The 24,587-nt window shown below is 44.3% G+C and overlaps 2 protein-coding genes and 1 long non-coding RNA gene across 8 annotated transcripts in view; 1 reads left to right on the forward strand and 2 right to left on the reverse strand.

Annotated features, from left to right (window-relative positions):
- Positions 1–6,401, reverse strand: part of GCNT4 (glucosaminyl (N-acetyl) transferase 4) — a 41,732-nt gene extending 35,331 nt beyond the window's left edge. For 4 of the 6 annotated variants that reach the window (XR_011465544.1, XR_011465542.1, XR_011465541.1 and 1 more), the window contains exon 1: positions 5,294–6,401. The gene's annotated coding sequence lies outside the window, so the exon portion shown is untranslated. The other 2 variants (XM_070377225.1, XM_070377227.1) reach the window with 2 other exon arrangements.
- A 4,056-nt stretch (positions 6,402–10,457) lies between these two features.
- LOC138989477 (uncharacterized) lies at positions 10,458–12,373 on the forward strand. The gene is made up of 3 exons (XR_011465776.1): positions 10,458–11,556; positions 11,973–12,089; positions 12,237–12,373. It is a non-coding gene; the product is annotated as an uncharacterized lncRNA (long non-coding RNA).
- A 3,628-nt stretch (positions 12,374–16,001) lies between these two features.
- Positions 16,002–24,587, reverse strand: part of ANKRD31 (ankyrin repeat domain 31) — a 134,388-nt gene continuing 125,802 nt past the window's right edge. Inside the window, 2 exon segments of the mRNA XM_070378491.1 lie at positions 16,002–16,304; positions 17,980–18,042. Of these exon segments, the coding sequence (XP_070234592.1) occupies positions 16,159–16,304; positions 17,980–18,042 (209 nt within the window). The 3' untranslated portion in view covers positions 16,002–16,158.

Here is a 24,587-nt window from a genome sequence, read left to right on the forward strand (position 1 = left end):
ATTATGTAAAGTTTAAAAATAAAATAAAATTTAAAAAAAAAGAATCATATATGAGCAAAATTTCACATTAAAAAAAATTAAATAACCCTAATCTCCCAGCAAAATACAGACTTGACCACAAAATATCTAAATTCTAGAGCCTGGAGGGATAGAGTCCTGAAGCAGAGAGAAATGACAAGGCACATTTTTTTGCTTCCCATTAGTTGGAAATTTCTGAATTCACCTTAATCTGACCATTAACAAGCTGAAACTTACCTTGGATCACCTACGCAAAAAACCAAGACGCTGATGGTATAAACATAATAGGGACGGAAAAGCAATTGTCAGAGACCAACTGCTCCTGCCGAATGTACTAGGGAGACTGAACCATGGGGGGCACTCAGGAAGGATCTGGGAAACAGGCCTCACGTGGAGAAACCACGCGAGGGGCACTTCCGAACAGCAGTAATTTAAATGCAAACACCAGTGGGGCTGATGACAAGCATTCTTCCAATTTTAGGCCCCCCAGGGTCCATAAAGATGCCAAGTTTTTAAGCCTCATTAACTGTGACAAAGGCCTCTAATCGAGATGCTCCTGTTGTTATTTACTTCCTCGGGCCAGGACACCAGCAGAGAGATCAGCAGAGGGCTCAAAGGTTCACGTGAAAAAGGACAGAAGGACCCAAACAGATCTGGGCAAACTTGGGTCTAGTAAGATGAAACTGAACAGAGATACATACAAAGGCTAACAGTCAGGTCCACGAAATTAACTGCATCGTACCAGCTGGAGAAACGTGATTTCACAGGAGCATCTGGAGAGAATGGTTCAGGGTTTTGGCTGACTGTATATTCAGGAAGAGTCCCAGTTTGTTTGGTACAAGACTGCCAAAAGATTTTTAAAAGGCAGAAAAACCAAACCAGAAACCAAACCAGTATAATCCTGGGCAACATGAAAACCACAAGCTGTAGAACGTTAGAGCCTAAAGGGATCTTAGCATTTTCCATCAGCGTAGACTGTGGGACAGAGGAACGGATGGGTCTGTGTCTGGGTACCACCCTCTACCAGGACACTGTCTGATGGAAAAGTAAGCAGCACAGTGAGCTAGTGACCACAGGAGGGAAACGGAAGGCTAAGACCAAAGAAGGGAAAAAACAAAGAGGCATGGCTGCAAATATTAATTCATAGGTTTACTGGGCCCCACTAGCAGAGGTTCTGATTTAGCCGGTCTGATGGCTGCAGAATTGGCATTTCTAGCAAGTTCCCAGGTGACGCTCGTGCAGCTTGTCCAGGGATCACACTTTGAGAACCGGTGCTCTAAGAAACAACATCTTGTTTTCACAATATATATATATATATTTCTAAGATTTTCCTAAGACACAATGGCCTGTTTTTCTGCTAAGTCTAAATTAGGGAGAATTTACTGGTTTTGAAACACCACACATTTATATTTAAGAATATGCTCCTTTTAAAACCTTATTGTTTAGCAGAAATTCCACCTTTGCTTTCTGACCCTTAGTGTTTCTTACTAGCTCAGCTTCACAAAGCAGACTTCTGCTTCCATTTCTGGCATTTTTATATAATAGGCAGTTTCCCTCTGGTCTTCTACTTTTCCTGAATTTTCTATTGTGTTCAGCAAATCAAGCTTCATTACATATTAAGATGTGACCTGCTTTTACCAAATGGTATCTGGTTTCCCATATCTTCTAAAATAGTAAATATTGACCCAATCCTTTCCCTTAAAATCCACACTGAGCACACCATGCCTGGGGGCCCATTAGGTTTTGAAGCAGCTGCATTCAACTCCTGATTAATATAATTTGATCTTATATATGTGAAGCTTCAGCCTGTAGATCCCAGTTGGTAAATAACCAGCATGTGAAAATGCATATAAAATAGCATGCAAAGCAATGCAAATTAATACAAAACATATATCTCTAAATTGCTTGGGAAAAGTCTGTAAGCCTTGACATTGTTATTATCTGCTTTGCTTATTGCATTCTGACAAGCAGTGACCAGATCCTTTTATGAATTTCATGCAGCATCCAGCATGTTATACTTGTTGACTTGCTAAGGGGGAAGTGACCCTGCCTGTGAGTCAGGCAAATGGGATCCTGGCCTTAACTTCCACTGCTGTTGGGCTCTCTGGACTTGGACAGGATCTCAAAATTCTGAGTCTCCGATTCTACATCTGGAAAAGATGGGAATGAGATCATCATCATAAAACCACCCGCTCTAAGGCTTCCCGAGCATTCATTATGCACCAGGTACAATGCACACAGGCACACACTGTACAGAGATGACGTACACACAAGTGTTGTGCACACACAATGCACACATGCCTACCTTGTGCACACCTCATGCACACAGGCAATCCTCCCCACAGCCCCTGAGCAGGGACCAGAACACACACCCCTCCGCCGTGGGGCCATTTCAGAGACCAGGAAACCAGGGCAGAAAGGTAAGGAGACGTGTGCAAGGTCACAAGGTAGGCAGTGGAAGGGTCAGAGCCAGGGACTCAGCAGCCACATTCCAGGGGCCGCTCTGAGCTACAGTGCAGCTCTCTTTCATGGTTGCCATCTATGTTCCTCCTCATCATTAAATTTCCACGATCTACAAAGTAAAACTTCAAATTTCACGGTCATGTGGGTTTCAAAACATCACTTCAGTAGATGGTGACGGTTTATGTTTTATGAGTTTGACAGTGGAATGACAGCATAATCAGACTGTTTGTAACCTACTACATTAGTTATGTGGCTTCTGCTTAGTTACGTGGCTGCTACTCATCCATCAGACCACAGTGATTGTGTGCTTAGTCACTCAACTGTATCCAACTCTTTGCGACCCCAGGGACTGTGGCCTGCCAGGCTCTGCCCATGGAATTTTCCACGCAAGAATACTGGAGTGGGTTACCATTTCCTCCTTCAGGGGATCTTCCCAACCCAGGGACTGAACCCAGGTCCCCTGTGTTGCCTGCCTTGGCAGGTGGGTTCTTTACCACTGAGCCACCTGGGAATCCCACTCATCCATCAGGTCCACCTTAAATCTCCCCAAGAAGGCTTCCTGCCTCCCCCAGATCAGTGAGCTACATCTGTCCCCCTGCACCCCAATATGGGCCTGGCACACAGTAAGGGCTCACTGAATTTGGGACAGATTGGCTTTTCAACCTCACATCACACAACCTTCCTATCTTATTGCTTTCTTCCTGCATCTAAACCAAAAAAGGAAACCACAGTTTTACTTCATAATCATAGTTTTAGCCATCACAGTTTTCTTCCAGTATGTGGGGCTATGATAAGGCCCAGGGCACCAAATCATACTGAGCAGTCACATTCCAGGGGCCGCTCTGAGCTACAGAGCAGCTCTCTTTCATGGTTTCCATCTATGTCCCTCCTTACCATTAAATTTCCATGATCTACAAAGTAAAACTTCAAATTTCACTGTCACATGGGCTTCAAAACATTGTTTCAGTAGATGGTGAACGTGTTGGCTTCTGTGACTTCTATCGTCAGTCATTCTCAGGGGACCAGGAACTGGACATCACTACAGCCCCACCTGCCCCCGCCCGCCCAACTGAGCTCATTCAAAGTCAGTTTGATAACTATTGACTGCCCACCTATCCTGAGGGTACTTAGTGTGAAGCCAAGCGCCAACCTTGACTTACTGCCGAAAACCCGCCATTCACTCTTACCTCCCTCTGTGCAGACCTTGTGGCATTCAGTAAATGTGCCTCTCAAAGGAGACAAATTTACAGTTGTCCCCACTTCCCGCCCCCAAAGGAAATCCTTTCACTCAGTGCCACACAACCTGATTCTTTGGATACTGTTTCTCTGCAAATACAAGCATGATACGATTCAACAGCAGCTTAATCGATCATTTCTCACAGAGAATTGATTCTTAGAAAGTGCAATAGAGGAACTGCTTTCTGCAGTAACCTCCTGACTTTTAAAGATTTTACTTCCTCAAGACGCCATCAACAAAAGCTGTCAAAACTGACAGCTAGGTTCTAGATTGTCTTAAACTGATAGGTGGTTCAATAGGTGGTTCAACAAGGGCATGCTTCTGTAAAACCAGAAGAGGTGACTTCTATCTACCGAACCACATGAACATTTAATTTAATATCACTGAATGTCATCCCCAACTCCCTTAATCTGGTTTGCCTCTTTTCAGTTTAAAGGACGAGAAGAGGGAACGACAAGTGCCTAAGGGCGAAGGTCACCTCTCCCTTATCCAGCGAGAGGAAAACACGGTTCCCACTACAACCACAAGGAAAACCTCGCCGAGCAGGACAACTCAGTTCTGAAATATACATACAGTATCCATCCGCTCGCACTGTTAGCCTACGTGAAGATGGTAAACTGACTCGAGAGCCTAGATCTCTTGGCTCGGATCCTCGGAGGCTCCCAGCTCGATGGAGGAGGTGCCGCCACCTCACAAGGGGACGATCCGGGCCAGCTCTGCGGTACGAAAACTTGACCGTAAAAAGCGCAGAAGCTCGTCCCAGCTGCAGGCGCGGCGGGCAGGACCGCTCCGCAGCTTCTAATCCGCGACCTACTGAGAGACGCGCACGCCCACCTGGTCCTAAAGGAGAGGCCACGCCAGCAGCCCATTCCCGCGCGCCGCGTCCCGCGCCGCCCCCTCGCCTCCGCCGCCCCCGGGCAGCGCGGCGCGGCGACGCGCCGCGGGTCCAGGGCTGCGGAGAGGCTGGCGACGGCGCGGCACAGCGTGCGTCCGACCCCGGCTCCGCAGGTCCCTCACGGACCCGCCCCTCGCCCCTCACCTGGGCGGCTCTCGGCGGCCGGGAGGAGAAAGACCGCAGTAGCCCCAGCCCCGGAAGGGGCGCGACGGGGAGCCGCGTCCTCACCGCTCGAGGAGAGCCCGGGACGAAACCTAGGTGCGGGTGCGCCCGGCTGCTCCCGGCCTCCCAGACCGGCCCTGCCCGGCGCCGGGAGCCCGGGGTGCGGGCACCACGGCCGCGTCTCTGCAGGGCAGCCTCAGGCAGACGCGCGCTGACCGCCCCGCAGCCGGGCGGCCTCGGAGAACTTTGCAGCGTCCGGCCACCGGCAGGGGCCCGAGTCAACGAGGGCGCGCAGCCGGGCCAGGGCTCAGCTAGGCTCGCGCGGCGGCTGCCCCGGGCTGACCCCTTCCTTCCTACCTCTCCTTCCCCCACCGAGCGAGGGACGCGGAGCCCAAGTTCTCCCCGGCGGGGAAATGAAAGTCGTGAAGAAGGGGTCCCGGGCATCCGAGGCTGGGCCAGGAGACCCGCACGCTGGCCCCGAGCGTTCCTCGCCGGCCTGCGTGGCCGAGTGGACTTACGAAAAGGGAGCGGGGGAGCCCCGGGCGCGGAGTCCCCGCGGATGGACGAGTCGCTCCGGCCCGGCCGCGAGCTGCGCTTTAGGCTCCCGGCCCCTCGGCGGCGGCGGCAGCCTCTGGCTCCAGGCTCTCGCCTCCTCCTCGTCCTCCGCCGCCACCTCCTCGGCGCGCCCGGCTGGGGAGTCGCTCTCCCCCGGCCGGGGGCTGGGAGCGCGCTGAGCGGCCCCCGTGACGTGGAGGGAAAGGAGGAGCGTCGCCGCCGCGCTCCCGCAGAGGGAGCTCCGGCCCCGCGCTCCGGGGCCCCGGCGCCGCGCCGGGGACTAAGTTCCCAGGTGCGCGGTGCGCTGCGCTCTCCGCCGCCGCTCGGAGCGTCAGCCAGCTTCGGTTCCCTCCCCGCATTCAACAGCAAGAAAGCGGAGGTCTGGAGAGCTAAGTGACTTGCCCAGAGATGATCAGAGGGCGGTGACAGAGCAAACACATCTGCGACTCGTTGCTGTTTCCTTTGCGAGGCTCCGGTCCTGCAGGAATCGCCTCGCTCTCACTGGTTAAGACCCACAGGTCAGTGTCCCAGGCAGCCTGGAGAAATACCTAGGAGTGGAGTGGGAAGGTGGAGTTTTATGCCCCATAAATAGACTACAAAGTTGTTTTCCCGTCTGTATCTGCAGGTCAAATAGACACTCTAAGGCTTCCTCTTTACCGTCAAGCGGGGGTGAGGGTGGCGGGCCGTGCCGGCATGGTATCCGGTCCCATTTCTGTTCACCCAATTGCCGGAAACACGCCTACTTAACCAACTGGGCAATATCTACGCCTCAGCCTTGGTGGCGGGTTCTTGTGAATAGACCAACTCTGAGAAGTGGATGCCCTACCTTCCAGACCTTCTAATTCCCGACCTTCCAGACTTCTCTCGCTGCGCTCCGAGTCCTTGGTGGCCAGCGAGGCTCCTGGGGGCCACCTTACAGGCCAGGGATGCACCAGGGAAGTCAGTCCCAGCCGGTTTCTTCCTTCCGTCCTCAGTTAACCCACGTTGACTGAGCGCCTGCTGTATGCCAGGTGTGTTGGTGAGGAGCCAGATCGGACCAGGTAAAACCGGCTAGGCCTTGCGACCCAGGAATCCTAAAAGAGGGAGCTGCATAGGACCCCATATCCTTTACTCCTAGGCTCTGAAATCTGCCCACAGTAGTAGAGACTCTGAGATCACCCTGCTTTAAAAAAAAAAAAAAAAAAAAATCCCCAGTGTTTGGAAAACAAGTATTTTAATAAATACTCTAATACTTTGCACTTATTTTCAAGCAAATGGCCAACTTTGCATTTCTCTCTCCAGTGGAGCCCCCCCCGTTTCTGGAAGAGTCATTAAAGGTCACATTATTCACCCTTCTGGTCTCCCTCATGATAATGATAAGAACAACTAAGCCTTCTGTTACCTGCTGTGAGCACTGTTCTAAGCAATTTGTGCAGATTAATCTTTCAACCCTCACAACTTTATGAGGGAGATGCTATTTTTTCTATTCTGATTTTCCAGAGGAGAGGGAGGCAAGTGAGGGGAAATGACATGCCAGTAAATGGCAGAACCAGAACTCAGACTAGCATGGTCTGCCCCAGTGTCCATGAGATAACAGCTGAGGAAACTGTGACTTCCAGGGCTCAGTGGTCCACCAGCCACCCTCAGCCCGGCTCCCACCATAGGCCCCAGTTATCTAAGCAAGGGCTGCTATGAAATCCATACACACATAGTTTCTCCCAAATTGGTCAGTTTAAAAATTTGGATATATCATATCATAAAGTAGTTGTCCATTCACTTACTTGCACCCCTGTTTCCAACTGGAGGATCAGCCTTTTGTCATAAAGTAAACTGTTTCTATGGTAAGACCTTAAAAAATAGCTGTATGGGCTTCCCTGTTGGTCCAGTAGTTAAGAATCTGCCTTCCAGTGCAGAGGACACCCATTAGATCCCTGGCTCAGGAACTAAAGATCCCACATGCTGTGGGACAACTGAGCCCAAGAGCTGAAGATCCCAAGTGCTGCCACTGAGACCCAACGCAGCCAAAACAGAATTAAATAAATAAATATTAAAAAGTACCTTTACCATAATGCTTGTAAACTCTTTTCTACCCAGACTATATTCAGTTCATTCCCTGTCCTCTTCAGTTACCCTCTTCCCTTAAAGCCTTGCTCTGATCAGCATCCCAGGTCTTCAGGAAGGATGCTTCTCAGCTGCATAGGTATGTGTTTATGCTTAGTCACTCAGACATGTCCAATTCTTGTGACCCCATGGACTGTAGCCCACCAAGCTCCTCTGTCCATGGGATTTCCCTGGCAAGAATACTAGAGTGGGTTGCCATTTCCTTCTCCAGGGGATCTTCCCCACTCAGGAATCAAACCTGTGTCTTCTGTGTTGGCAGGTGGATTCCTTACTGCTGAGCCACCAGGGAAGCCCCTAGGCTGGGTGGTGGCCCCCTAAGGCCTCCACTACACCCTACAGTGTGCTTAGCACTCCTGGGGTATTAGTCTCCCAGGACTGCCGTAACAAGTCACTACAAACTGGGTGACTTCAGACAGTATAAACTTATTCTGTCACAATTTAGAGTCTAGAAGTGTGACATCAAGGCATTGGCCAGACAGTGCTCTCTTTGAAGGATCTTAAGTCCAGTATGGGCTTCCCTGGTGGCTCAGTGGTAAAGAATCTGCCTGCCAGTGCAGGAGACTAGGGTTCGATCCCTGGGTCAAGAAAGATCCCCTGGAGGAGGAAATGGTAACCCACTCCAGTATTCTTGCCCAGGAAATCCCATGGACGGAGAGGAGCCTGGTGGGCTACAGTCCATGGGGTTGCAAAGGAGTTAGACATGACTTAGAGGTAAAACAACAACAAAGAAATCCAGTATGACCTATTCATAACTTGATTACATATGCAAAGACATGAACTTTGAGGGGACACTTGTCAACCCAGTACAACCCCCAAAAGTCACTGTTAATGAAAACACATTGTTTGAGCTAAGAATACAAAGAGGCATGCATAAATCACAGACCTTGCCCTCAAAGAAAGACACTGAAGTTACAGAGGTAGTAACTACACATGTCCTGTACTCAGAACATGCATCACCAACAAGACAGAAGATGCTTAGAATCAGCTGCCTGGGACCAAATGGCAGCCATGCCAGGGGAATTCAGAGGAATTCCCTTTGGACATAGTCCAAATATAATAATCACTGAGGATACCACTAAAGGACTTCACTCAGAGTACAGGGAGTTCCAAGCAGGTCCTTGAAGGAAAAGTAGGAAAGGCGAAGCTAGGTAAGGAGGGCTTGTCAAAAGCACAGCTCCAAAGGGGAAGGTGTGCCTGAAAGAATCTTACTTGTGAAGTTTTGCTATAGAAATGGGAGGCTGAAAAGGATGTAGGTAAGTGCCATACAGAGTGGAAGAACTCAGTGAATTACTCTGACTATGATAATACTATGCTGTAATACTGCAGCAGTGAGCATGCTGTGGAGTGGTCTCTAATTCATTCATGTTATTTGGTCTTTATGGCAATCCTGAGTGCTATTATACAACCAAGGATCCTGGGGCTCAAAGGAAGAGTAACGTGTCCAGGTAAATCAGCAAATCAGTTGTAGAACTGGTAGGGAAACATTGGTCTTGCTATTCTTCATTCAGGAATTCCACCACAAAATAATGTGCCTCCTGGGTTACCCTTCCAGTCCTGATTGTGTTGTTCTTGGCCCAAGGAAACCATTTGAAGAAGACAGTAATCCTGGAAGAAATGGAAATGTCTTCTAAGAAAAGTCATGTAAATCCCAAATTGGAATTGTGGTAAACCCTTCCCAGCCATCTGAATTGCTTTCACGAAACCTTATGAGGAATTTCTAATGTATTTAAAAAGTCTTCTTAGGCCTTCAGAGACATCATAGGATCCAGTGTCTTTCTGCAGAACTAACTTAGCTGGTTATCTTAAGGAAATAGGGGCTGAATGGAACTTGAAGGCATGCAGGGACGCTGGTAAGAAGTTGAGGGGAAGTTGAATCCAAAAGACAAGAAATTACACCACAAGTCAGCAGAAACTGATAATTCAAGCTCTAGGTCTGGGCTCACCAGCGTGGAGGCAAGCACAGATGACCAGATCTTGGCATGTTTGGGAGGCTTTCTGATAAGAATTTGTCACAGGCTACCAACGGGAAGCAAGAAGGAAGTCTAGCCTTGGGTTGGCTATCTGATACTTAATGTATTTCCCTGGATTTTCCTTTACTTAGCAAGCATGTAGCTTGCCAGATTCTCTGCTGGCTGAGTGTTTAAAGGTATATTTAAGGATGAAATGCTTTTGAGACTAATGTGATTCACTGAACTCTTGCTTGTGCAAAATGCTGCACTGGTTGCTATGGAAGAATACAAAAATACAACAGCCCTTGACCTTGGAGAAAATCCCATTTAATTTAGGAGACATGAGACGTATAAAATATGCATGATATAAGTGAGACTAAATGAAACTTGTAAGCAGTTTCTCATGTTTAGATACAACTTCTCACAACGAGGCCCTCCCGGCTCCCCTTTCTAAAGCCATGTCCTGCTTTGGAGAAAGGACCAGGAGGGGTGCGGCGAGTGGGACAGAGATGTGGGGGTGCTGGGGCAGTAGTGGCTGAGAGCACGGTCCAGGCCCCGAGCTGGCCGGCCGGCTGATGGAGTTTCACAGAAAAGCGCTTCAGGGAAGAGCTTGCTCTCGGGAAAACAGAGAAACAGGGGCCCCTAAGGCTGGGGAGGCAGGAGACTTTTCCCTGTATGTCGACTGAGGGACTCGTGTCATTTGGCTTGGCTTCTAAAGGAAAAGGAGACCCACCACTACAGAGACTTAGGGCCCTAGGGCTCACATTACTATACATAAAGTCATTTGTGGCACAGAGCCAAGCTCTTCCAAATTTAAGTGTTCACTCCTTTTTTTTTAATCTCGGTTTTTTATTTGGGTCAAAATCACCATTTTCTTTTTTTCCCCCTTTTAAAAAAAATTGAAGTATAGTTGATTTATAATGTATTGGTTTCATGTGTACAGCAAAGTGATTCAGTTATACACACATGTATGTTCTTTTTCAGATTCTTTTCCATTACAGGTTATTACAAGATATTGCAAACCAACCTTTTTTTAAACCTCTTCATTTCCATCACCAGCATTTCTTTTGGGGACATTTTTACACAAAGAGACATAGTTTCTGTTTTGTTTAATCATTTCACGACAGTTAATGAGTAGGCAATAATGAACAGAACCAAAAGAGCTGTGCTGAACTGAAGATGCTGGGGGATGGGCAAGGTTCACCCACTAGCTGGGTAACTTGCCTCACCATTTCCTTGCCTCCAGCTTTGAAGGACATGAGCCAACTTCGTATCTCAGCCACAAGGCCAGACATCATTGAACTTTAAGGTATCTCGTGAACAGCTAAAAACAGAAATGGTAACTGCTTTTACCTTTAGAAGTATCACTACTTACATTATAGCTTCAAATGTTCACACCTACTGTTCCTACTTTAAAGGAGCCTAAATGAAAGAATATGAACTTACAAATATGGCCAAGGAATTTAGAAGTTAACTATGCAGCCTATATGAGGGACTTTAAGATACAGGCAGCTTGATCTATTGTTCAGTCACCAAGTCGTGCCCAACTCTTTGCAACCCCATGGACTGCAGCACACCAGGTTTCCCTGTTCTTCACTATCTCCTGGAGTTTGCTTGAATTCATATCCATTGAGTCAGTGATGCTTATCTAACCGTCTCATCCTTGATCTGGCATGGCTTCAAATTCCATTCTTCTTATTTAACTGGTAAGAGAATTCAGGACATGAAAACATTACAATTAACATTTAAGCAGAAACTTTCCACATTTCTTGGCTTTTATGTGTTTAAGAGAGATGTATCCCTGGTTTCCTTTTGCAAAGCAGGCTTCAACAAAAATGAAATGAGAAGAAATAGAAAATGAGAGAGTCCAAAGAAAACACATGTGGAGTTTATGTGCTCTTATCCCTCACAGTCTTGAGAACCCAATGAGACTTAAAACCCAAGTCTTATGGGCACATGCAGTCAATTAACAGGGTAGTTTTCCATGAAAACTGAGTTTGGGCAGTATCTCAGATGAATCAACTTTACTTTCTTTATGCCTGGGGCTCCTAGATTGAAAAAGAGAAAGCCCAAGAGCAGGGATCAACACATTCGTACTGAAGCTCTTCCAGCAGGACTTCTGCATTCCATTTTCTACCAGCGAGCATCCCTGTCTGCCCTGCCTGTCATTCACCAAAGTGAGTCAACACTGGCTCCTCAGAATGTGTAGGTGGCAGGAGTCAGTAGGGCCACTGTCACTCAGAAAGATGTCAACACTTTTAATCATCATGTCTATTTTGGGGGCAGATACCTTTGATTGAGAGAGAGGAAACATATGATACCTAACAGCATGAGTTCTGAAACCAAATTGCCAGGTTTGAATCCCAGTTCTACCACCTGGTGGTACATGTGTGACTTTGGGCCAGTTTACTTCATCCTATACCTTGATTTCCTCATCTGTAAAATGAGGACAATAGTTCTACCTCATAGGGTGTGGTTAAGATTAAATAATACATTGGAAGTGCTTATAACAATGACTGGTATATGTTAAGTGCAATAAATACTAGCTCTTACCCCACCCCAGCCTTACTCACGTGCTTTTTGTTATCAGCAGAGTCCGGAGTGTGTACACCTGACTACTTTTCTGCACATGGGCACGTACTTACTTTTCTCAGCCAATCAAGGGTAGCCCGCTTCCCTGGCTAGTGACTGATGTGGGAACAAGCAGAAGGTAAAATTTTGGCTAATGAAATAAACTTTCCTGGGGTGGTGGTGGTGGCATTCGAGGAAGGTTTCTTCCCAAATGATGTGCGTTGGAGGGAATGTTTCTTTCTTCTTCTAATGATGCTGTTTCTGCATCTACATCTGCCTGAAACAGCAGAGTCATCTTGGCACCCTGAGGGGAGCTGGAAGAAAGATGGAAACAATCATAACACTGTTGAGTTAAAGAGCTAACCAACCCCCAGATTCCTACCTCTGGACTTGTTATATGAAAGAATAAAATTTCCATTTTGAATATGGTTTTCTGTTATGACTTGAATATACTCTGATAGTTCTTGAGTATCTAGTATGTCTGAGATATTTTATTGGAAACATGAAGTATAAAACTATAAAGCTGACCTCGACAAGTTTTCCAGCTACTTGAAGACAAGTTTTTCCAGCTACTTGAGGGAAATAAGCCATGAAAAGAACACTAATAATACCAAGCAGCAAATATTCAATGCTTGGCCTGAGAAAGCAACCCAGGAGGGTATGTATGAGGAGAGGGCTCAAAGAATAAGGAAAACATAAATGGACAGATGAGAGAGGGAACATTCTTGATAGTAAACAAAATATTGGGTAGAGTTAGGGATTGTGTTAGTTTGCCAGGGCTGCCAAACTGGATGGCTTAAACAACAGAAGATTATTTCTCTGGACGGGAGAAGTCTAAGATCGAAGGGTCAGCGGGGTTGATTTCATTCAGAAGCCTCTCTCCTTTGTTTGCAGATGGCTGCCTTTTTTCTCTGTCCTTATAGGGTCTTTTACCCCGGTATCCCTTAGTATGGCCAAAAATTTTTCATAAAGGACACCATTCAGACTGTATGAGGACCTACTTCAACTGCCTTATTTTAAACATCTCTTTTAATGATCCTCTCTCCAAATACAGTCACATTCTGAGCGACTGCAAGCTAGGAATTCAACATATGAATTTTGAGAGGACACAATTTCAGCCCATAAAAGGGATGAAAAAGGAGTTTAAGAGTGAGTCAAAGGTTACAGATGATTGGGAGATTAAGCTGGAAAGTTATGTCAGGACCAGAGAACAGGAGCCTCAAACCTTGGGCTGAGATTTTACTCACGCAGCAGCAGCAAGGAAGTAACAATAGACCTTTAGGAAGAATAATTCGGCACAGTGTGCTGCAGGTTTTTATAAGGGAAAGAACTGGGGTGAGAGAAATGGGATGAGGTTGCACGTAATCTAGTCCTGATAAAGGACTGAACTCAGGAAGGGAACTTGAAGGGACTGAATGAAAGAGAAGTGGCAGAGAAAAGGGCAAGATGTATTCTTGGACACTGCCAGCTATCAGGCCAGTGGAAGCTAATCTGTAATTCAAGTCTTAAAAGGAGTGTTATTTTGTCATAACAGGATTCTGAGTGAGTCCCAGGTGATTGGGGTTCCATCTCTCTAGAATTTAGGAGTACCTGTCTGAAAGGGAACAGACTTCCTTGTTGGGTATGGAGTATCCTGGAGGTGTTCAGGAAGCTAATTTTATCGAAAGGATACAAATATCAGGGATTGAGTAATTGGATATTCTTGGAGGTCTCTTATATAGCTCAAGGTCTAGAAGTTAAGCTAATGCTTTAGGGTCTAAAAGCCTTTCATTTAGAACCCAGAATAGACAAAATGTCTTCCCATCACTCCAAATCACCCAGTCATCTCAGAGGGATGATCTGGGGTAAGGTAGCTCTCTGGACCCCAGTCTGGCTTGAAGTAGACCCTTGTGCTTAGTTTGGGCAATACTCACATGCCTCCCCCAGGTGTTATGTCAGTTACCAGTTGGTATATTTAATGTTAAATGGGCTTGGAAAATCAAGTTTAAGAATTTGATTACTAAAATGAAAACTCAGAATTGCAAGATTGGAAGAATTGATGCTTTTGAACTGTGGTGTTGGAGAAGACTCTTGAGAGTCCCTTGGACTGCAAGGAGATCCAACCAGTCCATCCTAAAGGAGATCAGTCCTGGGTGTTCACTGAAGGGACTGATGTTGAAGCTGAAACTCCAATACTTTGGCCACCTGATGCGTAGAGCTGACTCATTGGAAAAGACCCTGATGCTGGGAAAGATTGAAGGCAGGAGGAGAAGGGGATGACAGAGGATGAAATGGTTGGATGGCATTACCAACTCAATGGACATGAGTTTGAGTAGACTCTGGGAGTTGATGACGGACAGGGAAGCCTGCTGGGCTGCAGTCCATGGGGTCACAGAGAGTCGGACATGACTGAGCGACTGAACTGAACTGAACTGAGAATGTATGACTTTTATAAACTGTAATCACTAATAAACAAAAGACCTGCTTTTAAGTTACTTTTTTAAACTATTTTTAAATTACAAAAGAAATGTTTAGCTTTTTAAATGTTCTTTTTTGGCTTTTTTAAAATGTTGAATGTAAACTGCAAAACATCTTTCTACCTTCCCCAGTCCAGCTCCCTTAGGGATAGGCATTGCAGTTTTATTTGTAACATTCCAGGCCTTTTACTGGACATTCCCAACACCACACAAATACTTCTGCATACAAATACACATTTCATAGCTTATAAAGTACATATACCATATATAAAATATGTATAAATATAAATATATGGCCTTACATATTATACATGGACTCAAGGCATATAATTTTTATTTAACATAACCAGGAGTTATACTAAATACTGTCTAACAATCTGCATTTTTTTTAGTTACTTATATATACAATTTCCCATGTTAGTACATATATTCCCAAATGGCCCATGTTTTAAATATCTCCTTAAGGAATGAAAGCCAAACAGATCACCAAATAAGGTAGGCTATTCAAAAATTAGAAAAATATAGTCGTCTAAGAAAATGATAATGGAATAAAATTCTTGTCAGGTCTCACACATTACATGTAGGGTCACTTTATCCTGAACATTTTCAATTGACTCTCAAAGGAAGAAAAATAAAATGATCTGTCTTTACACTTTTATTAATAGGCAGAACTTTTCAGCTGCTTTCTTTTCAGATATTTCAAATTTTTATCTGAATAGAAAGAATAAACACAGTACCAATTTCAAAGTTGCCAAAGGGTGCACATAGTTAGAAGTCCTTCTTTCCTGTAGCTCTCCAATCCCATAATTCTCTCCACAGGCAACTGCTGACACAGTTCTTGTGTATTCTAAAGACAGTTAAGATTCTGTACGTTTAAAACAAGAAAGTATCAAGAAGCAACACATTATGGCTCCTCTGCATCCCCACCAAATTCTAGCACTTGCTAGAGTAATCTTTATTGCAGTCTGACATCTCTACCCAAAAAATGACAGAGACAGGCCACAGAGTTAAAAAGCATATTTGGGAATCTGGGGTAATTACAGATACGAATAAGATGGCTATCAAAGACAGCTAAGACACTTATTTTTTTTTAAAGCTTATGAAAACTTATAAAACTCTTGAATATAACTCTTTAAAAATATCTTCATGACAATGTAGCAAACTTTACAGGTAAAATATACACCCTACTTAAAATAATCAGCCCCAAATCAACCCTTGATTCACTGTTTGCTGTAAGACTTGGCACAGCTGCAATTCTATCTACACTAAATTTTATGAAACTTATGATAAACCTCTTTCATAATTCTACATTTTGATTTCAATATAAATTCCAAAGTAAATGGGGGGTACGTAGTAAGGTTTTAAGTTCTTTTTTGAAGTAGATTCACTTTACCAGGGACTTTTTAAGACCAATTATCACTCCTAGTTGTATCCTTACTTCCCATAGAGAACAACTGTTATTTATGCAAAAGTGAGGTGTTGATTTAAAGATTAAAAGTCTATGATAGTAAAAAGAAAGCCAGAGAGTCAATATTGTTTATGTCAAAAATGTCTTTAATTGCAAAAAGTATTAATCTTACTGTAATAGTTGAAGAGTTACATTTTTTCTTATTATAGACATTATACTTACACATCTTAAGCAGCAGCTCATAAAATGTGTGTTAAATAGGTTCGCCAGTCCAAACAATACGAAATATGAACATTGGCTAATAACATGAACAAATATCAAATAAGTTATTTAAAAGCAAGGCTTTAGAATGTTAGCTCCTCACATTCCACATAGAACTTCCAATGCTCATCCATTATATGGCATGGGAGGAATTCTTGATCGCTGCTTAACAGTATTTCTTTTATTTGAAGATAATGTGGGACGCTTTGCATTGATTCTTTGGAAGTTCCTGTTTAAAGAAGTGTCAACAAATTAGAAACTGCCTTTTGAAAAAATAAGATTTAAATTTACTTATTACAAACCTTAGACCCTAGTTAAGGGTATTAGCATACATAACAGGTTTTCTTGCCAGGTCATTCTTCACTCACTCCATTTTCTATACCCAAGAGAAAGCTGTAAGTCAGCACTAACCCATCTGGGAAGAAAGAAGCCTGTTTGCAGTCTAAAGTACCAAGGCAAAAAAAGGATAACTGGAGGTTCTGAAGGTAGTTAAACAAAGTCCCTCTATGCCTCCATTTCCAATAAACTGAGGGTAAAACAGTTGTGAAGATTAAATGAGACACTGCAAGTGAAATGCATGGATACTGCCTAATACACAGCAACACTCAAAATACTAGCTGCTGTTATTTATTTATACTTCATATTTATTACTGAAGACATCGTTAGGCTGAAAGATTGGTGATCAGTTTTCTAGGTCACACAAACTCGGCTGTGACCTGAAACAAGTTATATGGCTTCTCTAGACTTCCGTCTCCTCTGAGAGGTGAGGGTAGATTATCAACGGGGTCCCTTTCGGCTCTGCCAATCTGAACCAATGATTCTAAAACTGGCTTCTTTAAGCTCCCTGACAGTCTCAGAGATTCCTGTCTTGGAGATTGGCTATATGACCTGTAAGTCACTCAGCTAATTGAATCTTATTCCAGGGATAGCACCAATATGCGTCTGTGTGACCTCAGCCAGGCAGTTTCAGACAGACACACTGTAAGTCCGAGAGCTCTGCTCATAATTCTAAGCAGTACAAATGTTTACACAGTTACACATCCGCATAGATATCTGGGCTTCTAATACCCAGTACTCATTTACCCTTCTAGTGGTGACCCCACCCTAATTTGCCTCTGGAGGACGATCCTGTCCTGTCACACTTGGCCCAGGTGCTTCTGGTGAAATTGCTCTCCCCTGTGTGGCTGAACCACACTGCCTGCCTCTTATCAGCTCCATCTTAGGTCTGCAGTCCATCCCCTCCCCTTTCTGCATGACCACACCTTCGTCTGCTTATGAGGAATGTGCCCATCAACCCACTCCAGTATTCTTGCCTGGAGAATTCCATGGACAGAAGAGTCTGGAAGGCTTCAGGGGGTTGCAGAGTCAGGACTGAGCAACTACCACTCACTCACTCAAGGAATGTGCCCAAGCCAGATAAACTCCCTAACAGCTTGCCTTACCCTTGCTTCTACTGATGAGAAAACTGGAAGAACGCCTTTTGCTGAGGTAGGTAAACGGTCGTGAGACCCCCAGGGAGGGGCAGGGAGCTCCATCAGCACGGACCAGCCAGGCTCCTCCCTAGCAGTCAGGCTCTGTTCCTAGCTTTGGTCCCTTCAAGTCCTCCTTACCCTCTGCAGAGGCATGGAGCTCCGCTGTGAATGCTTCTGGATCATCTCCTGATCCCTCCTACCTGTATGGAAGTTACCCACAATAAACACTTCACAACTGTACTTTAAGGAGTTGCCTGCTTAGTTTTTTGGTCTTCAAGTTCCTTCTCAGTTTGGGGGACATTATTCAATATCTCTGCTTTTCAACATCAATCTGATTTGTTTAGATATAACCCAATCAGTGAACAGACAGATTCAAGGTAAGAACATGACCCATTCAGAGTAGAGTTACATGCAATGAGATCTTTGCTTCACCTTCTAGAAAAGAGTCACATCCAGGTTCTTCCCCTCTGGACTTGGATCTGAAAGCATGGAGCTCTGGAATGAGGACAGGAGAGGCTGTTACAAAGGAGCTAAGAAATGGAAAGTGAGAAAAACTAGTGGTAAGAAAGTGAGAAACACAGGCAGTGCCACTTCCTTGGTAAACCCACGGATGGTAGTGCTGTCTGAACCCTGGCTTAAGTCTGAAAACCTATTCCTAGTACACGAATCAACAAAATTTCTTTTTAGGGGGTTTTAAGGCAGTCTGATTTGGGTTTTAATCTGTTACTTATGACTCAGAGAATTTAAACATTTTTACAGATGGTCCATACGTAAACAAAATAATTCCTTTATTAGCAGCTTTGTTGTAGACAAAGCTGTCTATCTGAAGCAAGGTATCCCACCAAAGTTAGAAGTGGAGAGCATTCTTTCAGGAAAAACTCATGGAAATAAGTTTAAATGTGTACTTAAATTCATTTTGCTAATATTATCTTAGTTTCATAAGAGCAAGGATGGGCTTGTATACACAAAAAACCTATTTCCTCTCTCCAATGAGTGGGCCTTGCCTTGAAAGTCACAGACCCAAACATGGGCACTTGTGAAAGATGGCTGGGAGCACCTGCTGAGCTTTATCTTATCTGTAATGGGCGTAACCAGAAAGGATCAACAGGGTGCTCACACAGCAAAGGTCACCAACAGAAGTGCAGGGTGATAAGCAGCAGCAGCTGCAAGGGGAGCGACCTGCCCATTTTTCCAGCTGACATGCTCGAAACAGAGGGGCCCAAATCTGGCGTGCTGAGACGACACACCTGAAGTGTTTGAAAGACAATGTTCTCAGATGGACGTCTGTTAACTTATTAACCCCTAGAAGTGGGGTTTTCAATCAAGTAATGCTAGTGTTAAACACTCTGATGCTGGGAGGGATTGGGGGCAGGAGGAGAAGGGGACGACAGAGGATGAGATGGCTGGATGGCATCACTGACTCGATGGACGTGAGTTTGAGTGAACTCGGGGAGTTGGTGATGGACAGGGAAGCCAGGTGTGCTGCAGTTCATGGGGTGGCAAAGAGTCGGACATGACTGAGTGACTGAACTGAACTGAGTGTTAAACATTCTTTTCCTTTCGCTTTACCATTCCCATCATTCATCACCTTTGTCAAATGAGGAAGTAAGAAATGTGAAAGCTTTCTGTAAAACTGTAAAGTGTTATTCAACATTGCTTTGCACTCTAAACGAGCTTTGCTTGGAGATGATTTGGGTTTCTCTCTCCCTCATGGGCTGTAATAAATTGAGAGAAAGGGACCATTTTAGGCCCATCTCCTCTTTTTGTTGTTTTTTGTTTGTTTGTTTTAAGCAGTGCTGACTTTATCACCAAAGTCAGTAGGGTGTGATGGTTTTAACGTATAACTTTCTCAACAGGTTAGCTGTGATATACCCACAAGGGTTATTTGGTTGACAGTCTAGCTAGTAGCTGTTCACATGGCTTCTCTTTCAAAGGGACACAGGTCATGGCAGCCAAAATCCCACTCCTAGATCCACTTTTTACTGTTAGCATACTGTTAGTAATTAGAATTACTTCTGAATTTCCTGTAATCTCAGGACTTTAGGAAAACTGCAAGGGGCTCTGTGGTAACGGGCAGTGCCACTTCCTTGGTAAACCCATGGACAGAAGTCCTGGGAACACACAAATCCCACCACAAAATGCATATTAAGAACATCTTCTACTTTCTCACAGTACAGCCTCTTTTCCATAATAACCAGCCTGGAAAAATCAGAGATCACTCTACAAAACCCCTGCTCTCATCTCTGTTGCCTCTCTTGCCCTCTGCTGCCTCTCCCTTCTCCCCTGCCACCTCTTCTGCACCAGCCATGTCTGAACTCTGTCCACCACTCATTCCCACCCATTTCATTCCAGCTGGTGCTGCCAGGAGCCGGCGCCTTTGGTTGACCACAACTTCTAACACTTCCAAGTTTCTTTGTTGTTATCTACTTCTCGATACATTGGGACCAGGCGGGCAACAAAACAAAACAAAAACACACATATATACAGAAAACTGAGCTAAACAGGGTAATCCCCATGTAAGAAGGCAGCAAATTAATTTCAAATGTATGATCCTGGTTTGAATTGTGTTAAGTAACTATACAATTGCTACATTATCCTAGTACATAATAGTACAAGCTTCAAAATCATTTGAATCATTCCAGACAAGTAACATTCAGCAAAGTTAAAGACAAAGAGCTTCACTAACTTTCCTTTCTTTTTCGAAGCTGAACAAACCTTTTCTCCATATCCACATATGAAAGCGTATCTGAAAGCATCAATGCCAGTATATAATGTTTTAAAAACTCTTCACTTTTTCTTTTCATAAAAAATTAAATATATATGCAGTATACTATATGTACATAAAATGAGTAAAAATATATCATGAGATATATTATCAGTCTTCTGAGAAATAATAATAACCTGTTACTAACAGTAGCTGAGGACACAGTTACAGAACCAAGAGTCTCTTCCGTGGGTCCGCGTCTGGGCTCACTCTGCAAATCTCCTGGCTTCAGGGCTTTTACAGCTGAGCTCTTAGTGTTTTACTGTTGTCTATACTTTAAATTTGGCCTGTAGGCATGGTTTTCCTGAAACCCTCCCTCTGTTCCACCTCCCCTCCTACCCAGGTAACTAACGATAACAACCCAAGGTATATTACAGCCTTCTGTAGCTTGCTTCTGTGTTGACAGTATAGTGCACATTTGTCCATCAATTTTCAATACTCTACTCTTTGCACAACCATGTGAGACAAGAAAGGGAAAGAATCCAAGTAGTTGGGAAACTGGGATTGAGATTTTTAAAATTTAATAACTCATTTATAGTATTCAATATATTTATTGTACTTGCTGCTGCTGCTACTGCTGCTAAGTCCCTTCAGTCATGTCCGACTCTGTGCGAACCCACAGACGGCAGCCCACCAGGCTCCCCCATCCCTGGGATTCTCCAGGCAAGAACACTGGAGTGGGTTGCCATTTCCTTCTCCAACGCATGAAAGTGAAAAGTGAAAGTGAAGTCACTCAGTTGTGTCTGACTCTTAGCGACCCCATGGACTGCAGCCTACCAGGCTCCTCCATCCATGGGATTCTCCAGGCAAGAGTACTGGAGTGGGGTGCCATTGCCCTCTCCTGAAGCAACTAAGCTAGTGAGTCACAACTACTGAAGCCCACCTGCTCCAGAGCCTGCCAGTTCTTAATACAACGACTGAACCGGTGCCTTAGAGCCAGAGCACCACAACAAGATAATAGCTTCTCCAAATCACAACAGAGAAAGCCCAAGTGTGCATCAGCAAAATCCCAGTATAGCCAAAAATAAATAAATACTAAAACTAAAAAAAAAAAAAAAGAATTTGGCAGGCTTTGGTCCCCAGGTTGTGCAAGTTTGTTAAGTACTCTTGGAATTTATTTATTTATTTACTTATTTATTTCCTCTTGGAATTTCCTTAGTGACTGAAATGGCTTTATTACTCTCCATGGGCCCTGATAATTTATGCTAACAACATGACCTACGGTTGACCCCTAGTTTAATAATGGGATGACTCAGGTTGTGAGGCTGGCCAGTTCACAAAGACCAAGGAAGTGACTAGAAGTTTGGGGCTTAGAGCCAGGTGGGCTTATTAGCTTCCCTGGTGGCTCAGAGGAGAAAGCATCTGCCTGCAATGCAGGAGGCCCTGGGTTCGATCCCTGGGTTGGGAAGATAACCTGGAGAAGGCTATGGCAACCCACTCCAGTATTCCTGCCTGGAGAATCCCATGGACAGAAGAGCCTGGCGGGCTACAGTCCACGAGGTCGCAAAGAGTCGGACACGATGGAGCAACTTCACTTTTCTAAGGAGAGGAGAATGCTGGAGATGTTACTTTGTAGGTACTTAATAGGTTGCACAAAGTACAGGCACTTAAATAGAAAAGAAAAGAAAACAAGTCTGGCCTCACCAGTGCAGTCTATACTCTTACTACAAGCCTTACTGTTCCCATCAAGCTCTGGGCCAGTTTGGAAGGATGGGAACAGATAAAGCAAGAAGGACATACTTAAAAGACCTGCTTCCAAACTGGAAGCTCCCAGACACTGGAGTTTTGCTTCCACTCTAACCTGGACAGTCATGTTGGAGGTGGTAGCAGAGAGGGAATGAAGCAGCAAGACTCAGATATTGCATGGAAAATGCTTAAAAATAATATACTTTATAGGAAATGATTTTCCTTTGGATCCATTAGCAATTGTTCCTGTGCCGTGGCTGCTGTGATCTGCAGTGATGTGAACTCACAGGCAGGGTGCTGTAACACCAGAAGCAAACACACACATGGAGTCTAAGCAGTCTGACGTGATCTACTATTCATTTTTCCCAGTCTTCACTGCGGGGAGGATTCATGTGTGGACTAGTGCTCAGAAGTTCTGTTCTGCTTAAGGGGCCAGACACCTCCTGGTCCTGAAGCCCCCAAGAAACAAAGAGGAATACGAGGATTTAAAAAGTTCTATGACTAAAAGAATTCTTGTAAGGAAAGGAGAAATTAGAACCCCGAGAAACATTAACTTAATCCATTATTTGGTCAAGAAATTATCTTCTTTGCAATGATAACCAAGGACATCTATTTGTAGCTTTGTGACAAAAAACTTATTCCATCAGCACTGTGAAAACTACCGAATCACCCCACTGGCAGGTAGGCACCCTTCTCCCTTTAATTTTCACTTTTACTTGAGGTAGATTCCCTAGACAAAGTCAGTGCCCTCTGAGACCAGTAAATAAAATTTCTGAACAGTAGCACATTTAGCCACCCAGAACAGCCAGGAAGAAAGCCATTTAATTGGGTCTTTGGCTCATCTTGACCCTAATCTCCAACAGGAAAGGCACAGCTAAGGAGACATTCTGCTCATGGACAGGATAGGGAGAAATAAATCTCCTTCAAGTAGTATCACTCCATGTTAGCTACTCTGCACAAGTCTGCTTAAAGTGAATTGCTAGATTCACTAGTAGGCAAAGGAATGGGCTCATGCAACTATTCATATTATCTAGTTGCCGAAACTAGCACTTCAAAAATGACAAATTAGTTTAAAAATAATTTTAACTTTTACTGTTCTTTTTCCTGTTTTTTTTTTAATTCTCTTGATATGTCAAAACCAAAAAATAATCAGATTCATTATTTTAACTGATAGTTCACTTCAGACACACCTCTATCCCATTTTACTTCTCTTGCTCTCAAGTTTCATTATCTGTAAAACAGGTGCAAGACCTGTTGATGTATTAAAAGTTCACTTCTAACTTTAAAATTATTGAACTGAGACTTCAAGAACTTGTGCTTACAAATGAAGCATTCTACACTTCATTAAGATTATGGGATGAAACACCACTTACTGTAGTTAAAAATGAAAATTAAAATACTTATGTATATATTCTCATTCTGAATCAGAAATATAATTCCAATCAAAGGGAAATGATTAAGAATAATTTTAACAGACTGTAAAAATACATCTGCTCTAGTTATGATGGGGAAAAATTCTATTATGGCTATTTAAATGCAAAGTTCAATGCCTTCTGATAAAGGAAGGATCCTAACTCAAAAGCAGAGACATTAATTTGCCAACAAAGGTCCGTCTAGTCAAGGCTATGGTTTTTCCAGTGGTCATGTATGGATGTGAGAGTTGGACTGTGAAGAAAGCTGAGTGCTGAAGAATTGATGCTTTTGAACTGTGGTGTTGGAGAAGACTCTTGAGAGTCCCTTGGACTGCAAGGAGATCCAACCAGTCCATCCTAAAGGAGATCAGTCCTGGGTGTTCTTTGGAAGGAATGATGCTAAAGCTGAAACTCCAGGACTTTGGCCACCTCATGCAAAGAGTTGACTCATTGGAAAAGACTCTGATGCTGGGAGGGATTGGGGGCAAGAGAAGAAGGGTACGACAGAGGATGAGATGGCTGGATGGCATCACTGACTCGATGGATGTGAGTTTGAGTGAACTCCGGGAGATGGTGATGGACAGGGAGGCCTGGCGTGCTGCGATTCATGGGGTCGCAAAGAGTCAGACACGACTGAGCGACTGAAGTGAAGTGAAAGGATACATATGGTGATAAAGTATTATATGATTGGATATCTAAAACTAAATTAATAATTTGGCATATATTTACAGGGAAGGGCTTCCCTGGTGGCTCAGCTGGTAAAGAATCCTCCTGCAATACAGGAAACCTGGGTTAGGACAACCTCCTGGAAAAGGGATCGGCTACCCACTCCAGTATTCTGGCCTAGAGAATACTATGGGCTGTATAGTCCATGGGGTGGCAAAGAGTCGGACATGACTGAGCGACTTTCACTACACTGATAAAATCAAAAGCCATCTGTGAAAATTGGACTGGAGTCAAGAAACAGACTTGATCATAATATTTAGAAGTTTAAAACTATTTAGGCCTTCATTATTCAAGGGAAAACTGAAATTAACAGGCAGTTCCTTAAGCTGAACTGGGTTTGAGGGACTTGATCGTACATGTAAGGTGTTCAGGTTTTCTGTGTATCTGTTGTACAGATGTGAACCCTGGAGTTCACATCCTGAAAAGAAGCTCCTGTCTACCCTAATGTATGT

Source organism: Bos mutus, chromosome 10 (genome assembly GCF_027580195.1).
Source record: "Bos mutus isolate GX-2022 chromosome 10, NWIPB_WYAK_1.1, whole genome shotgun sequence".
Lineage (NCBI taxonomy): Eukaryota > Metazoa > Chordata > Mammalia > Artiodactyla > Bovidae > Bos > Bos mutus.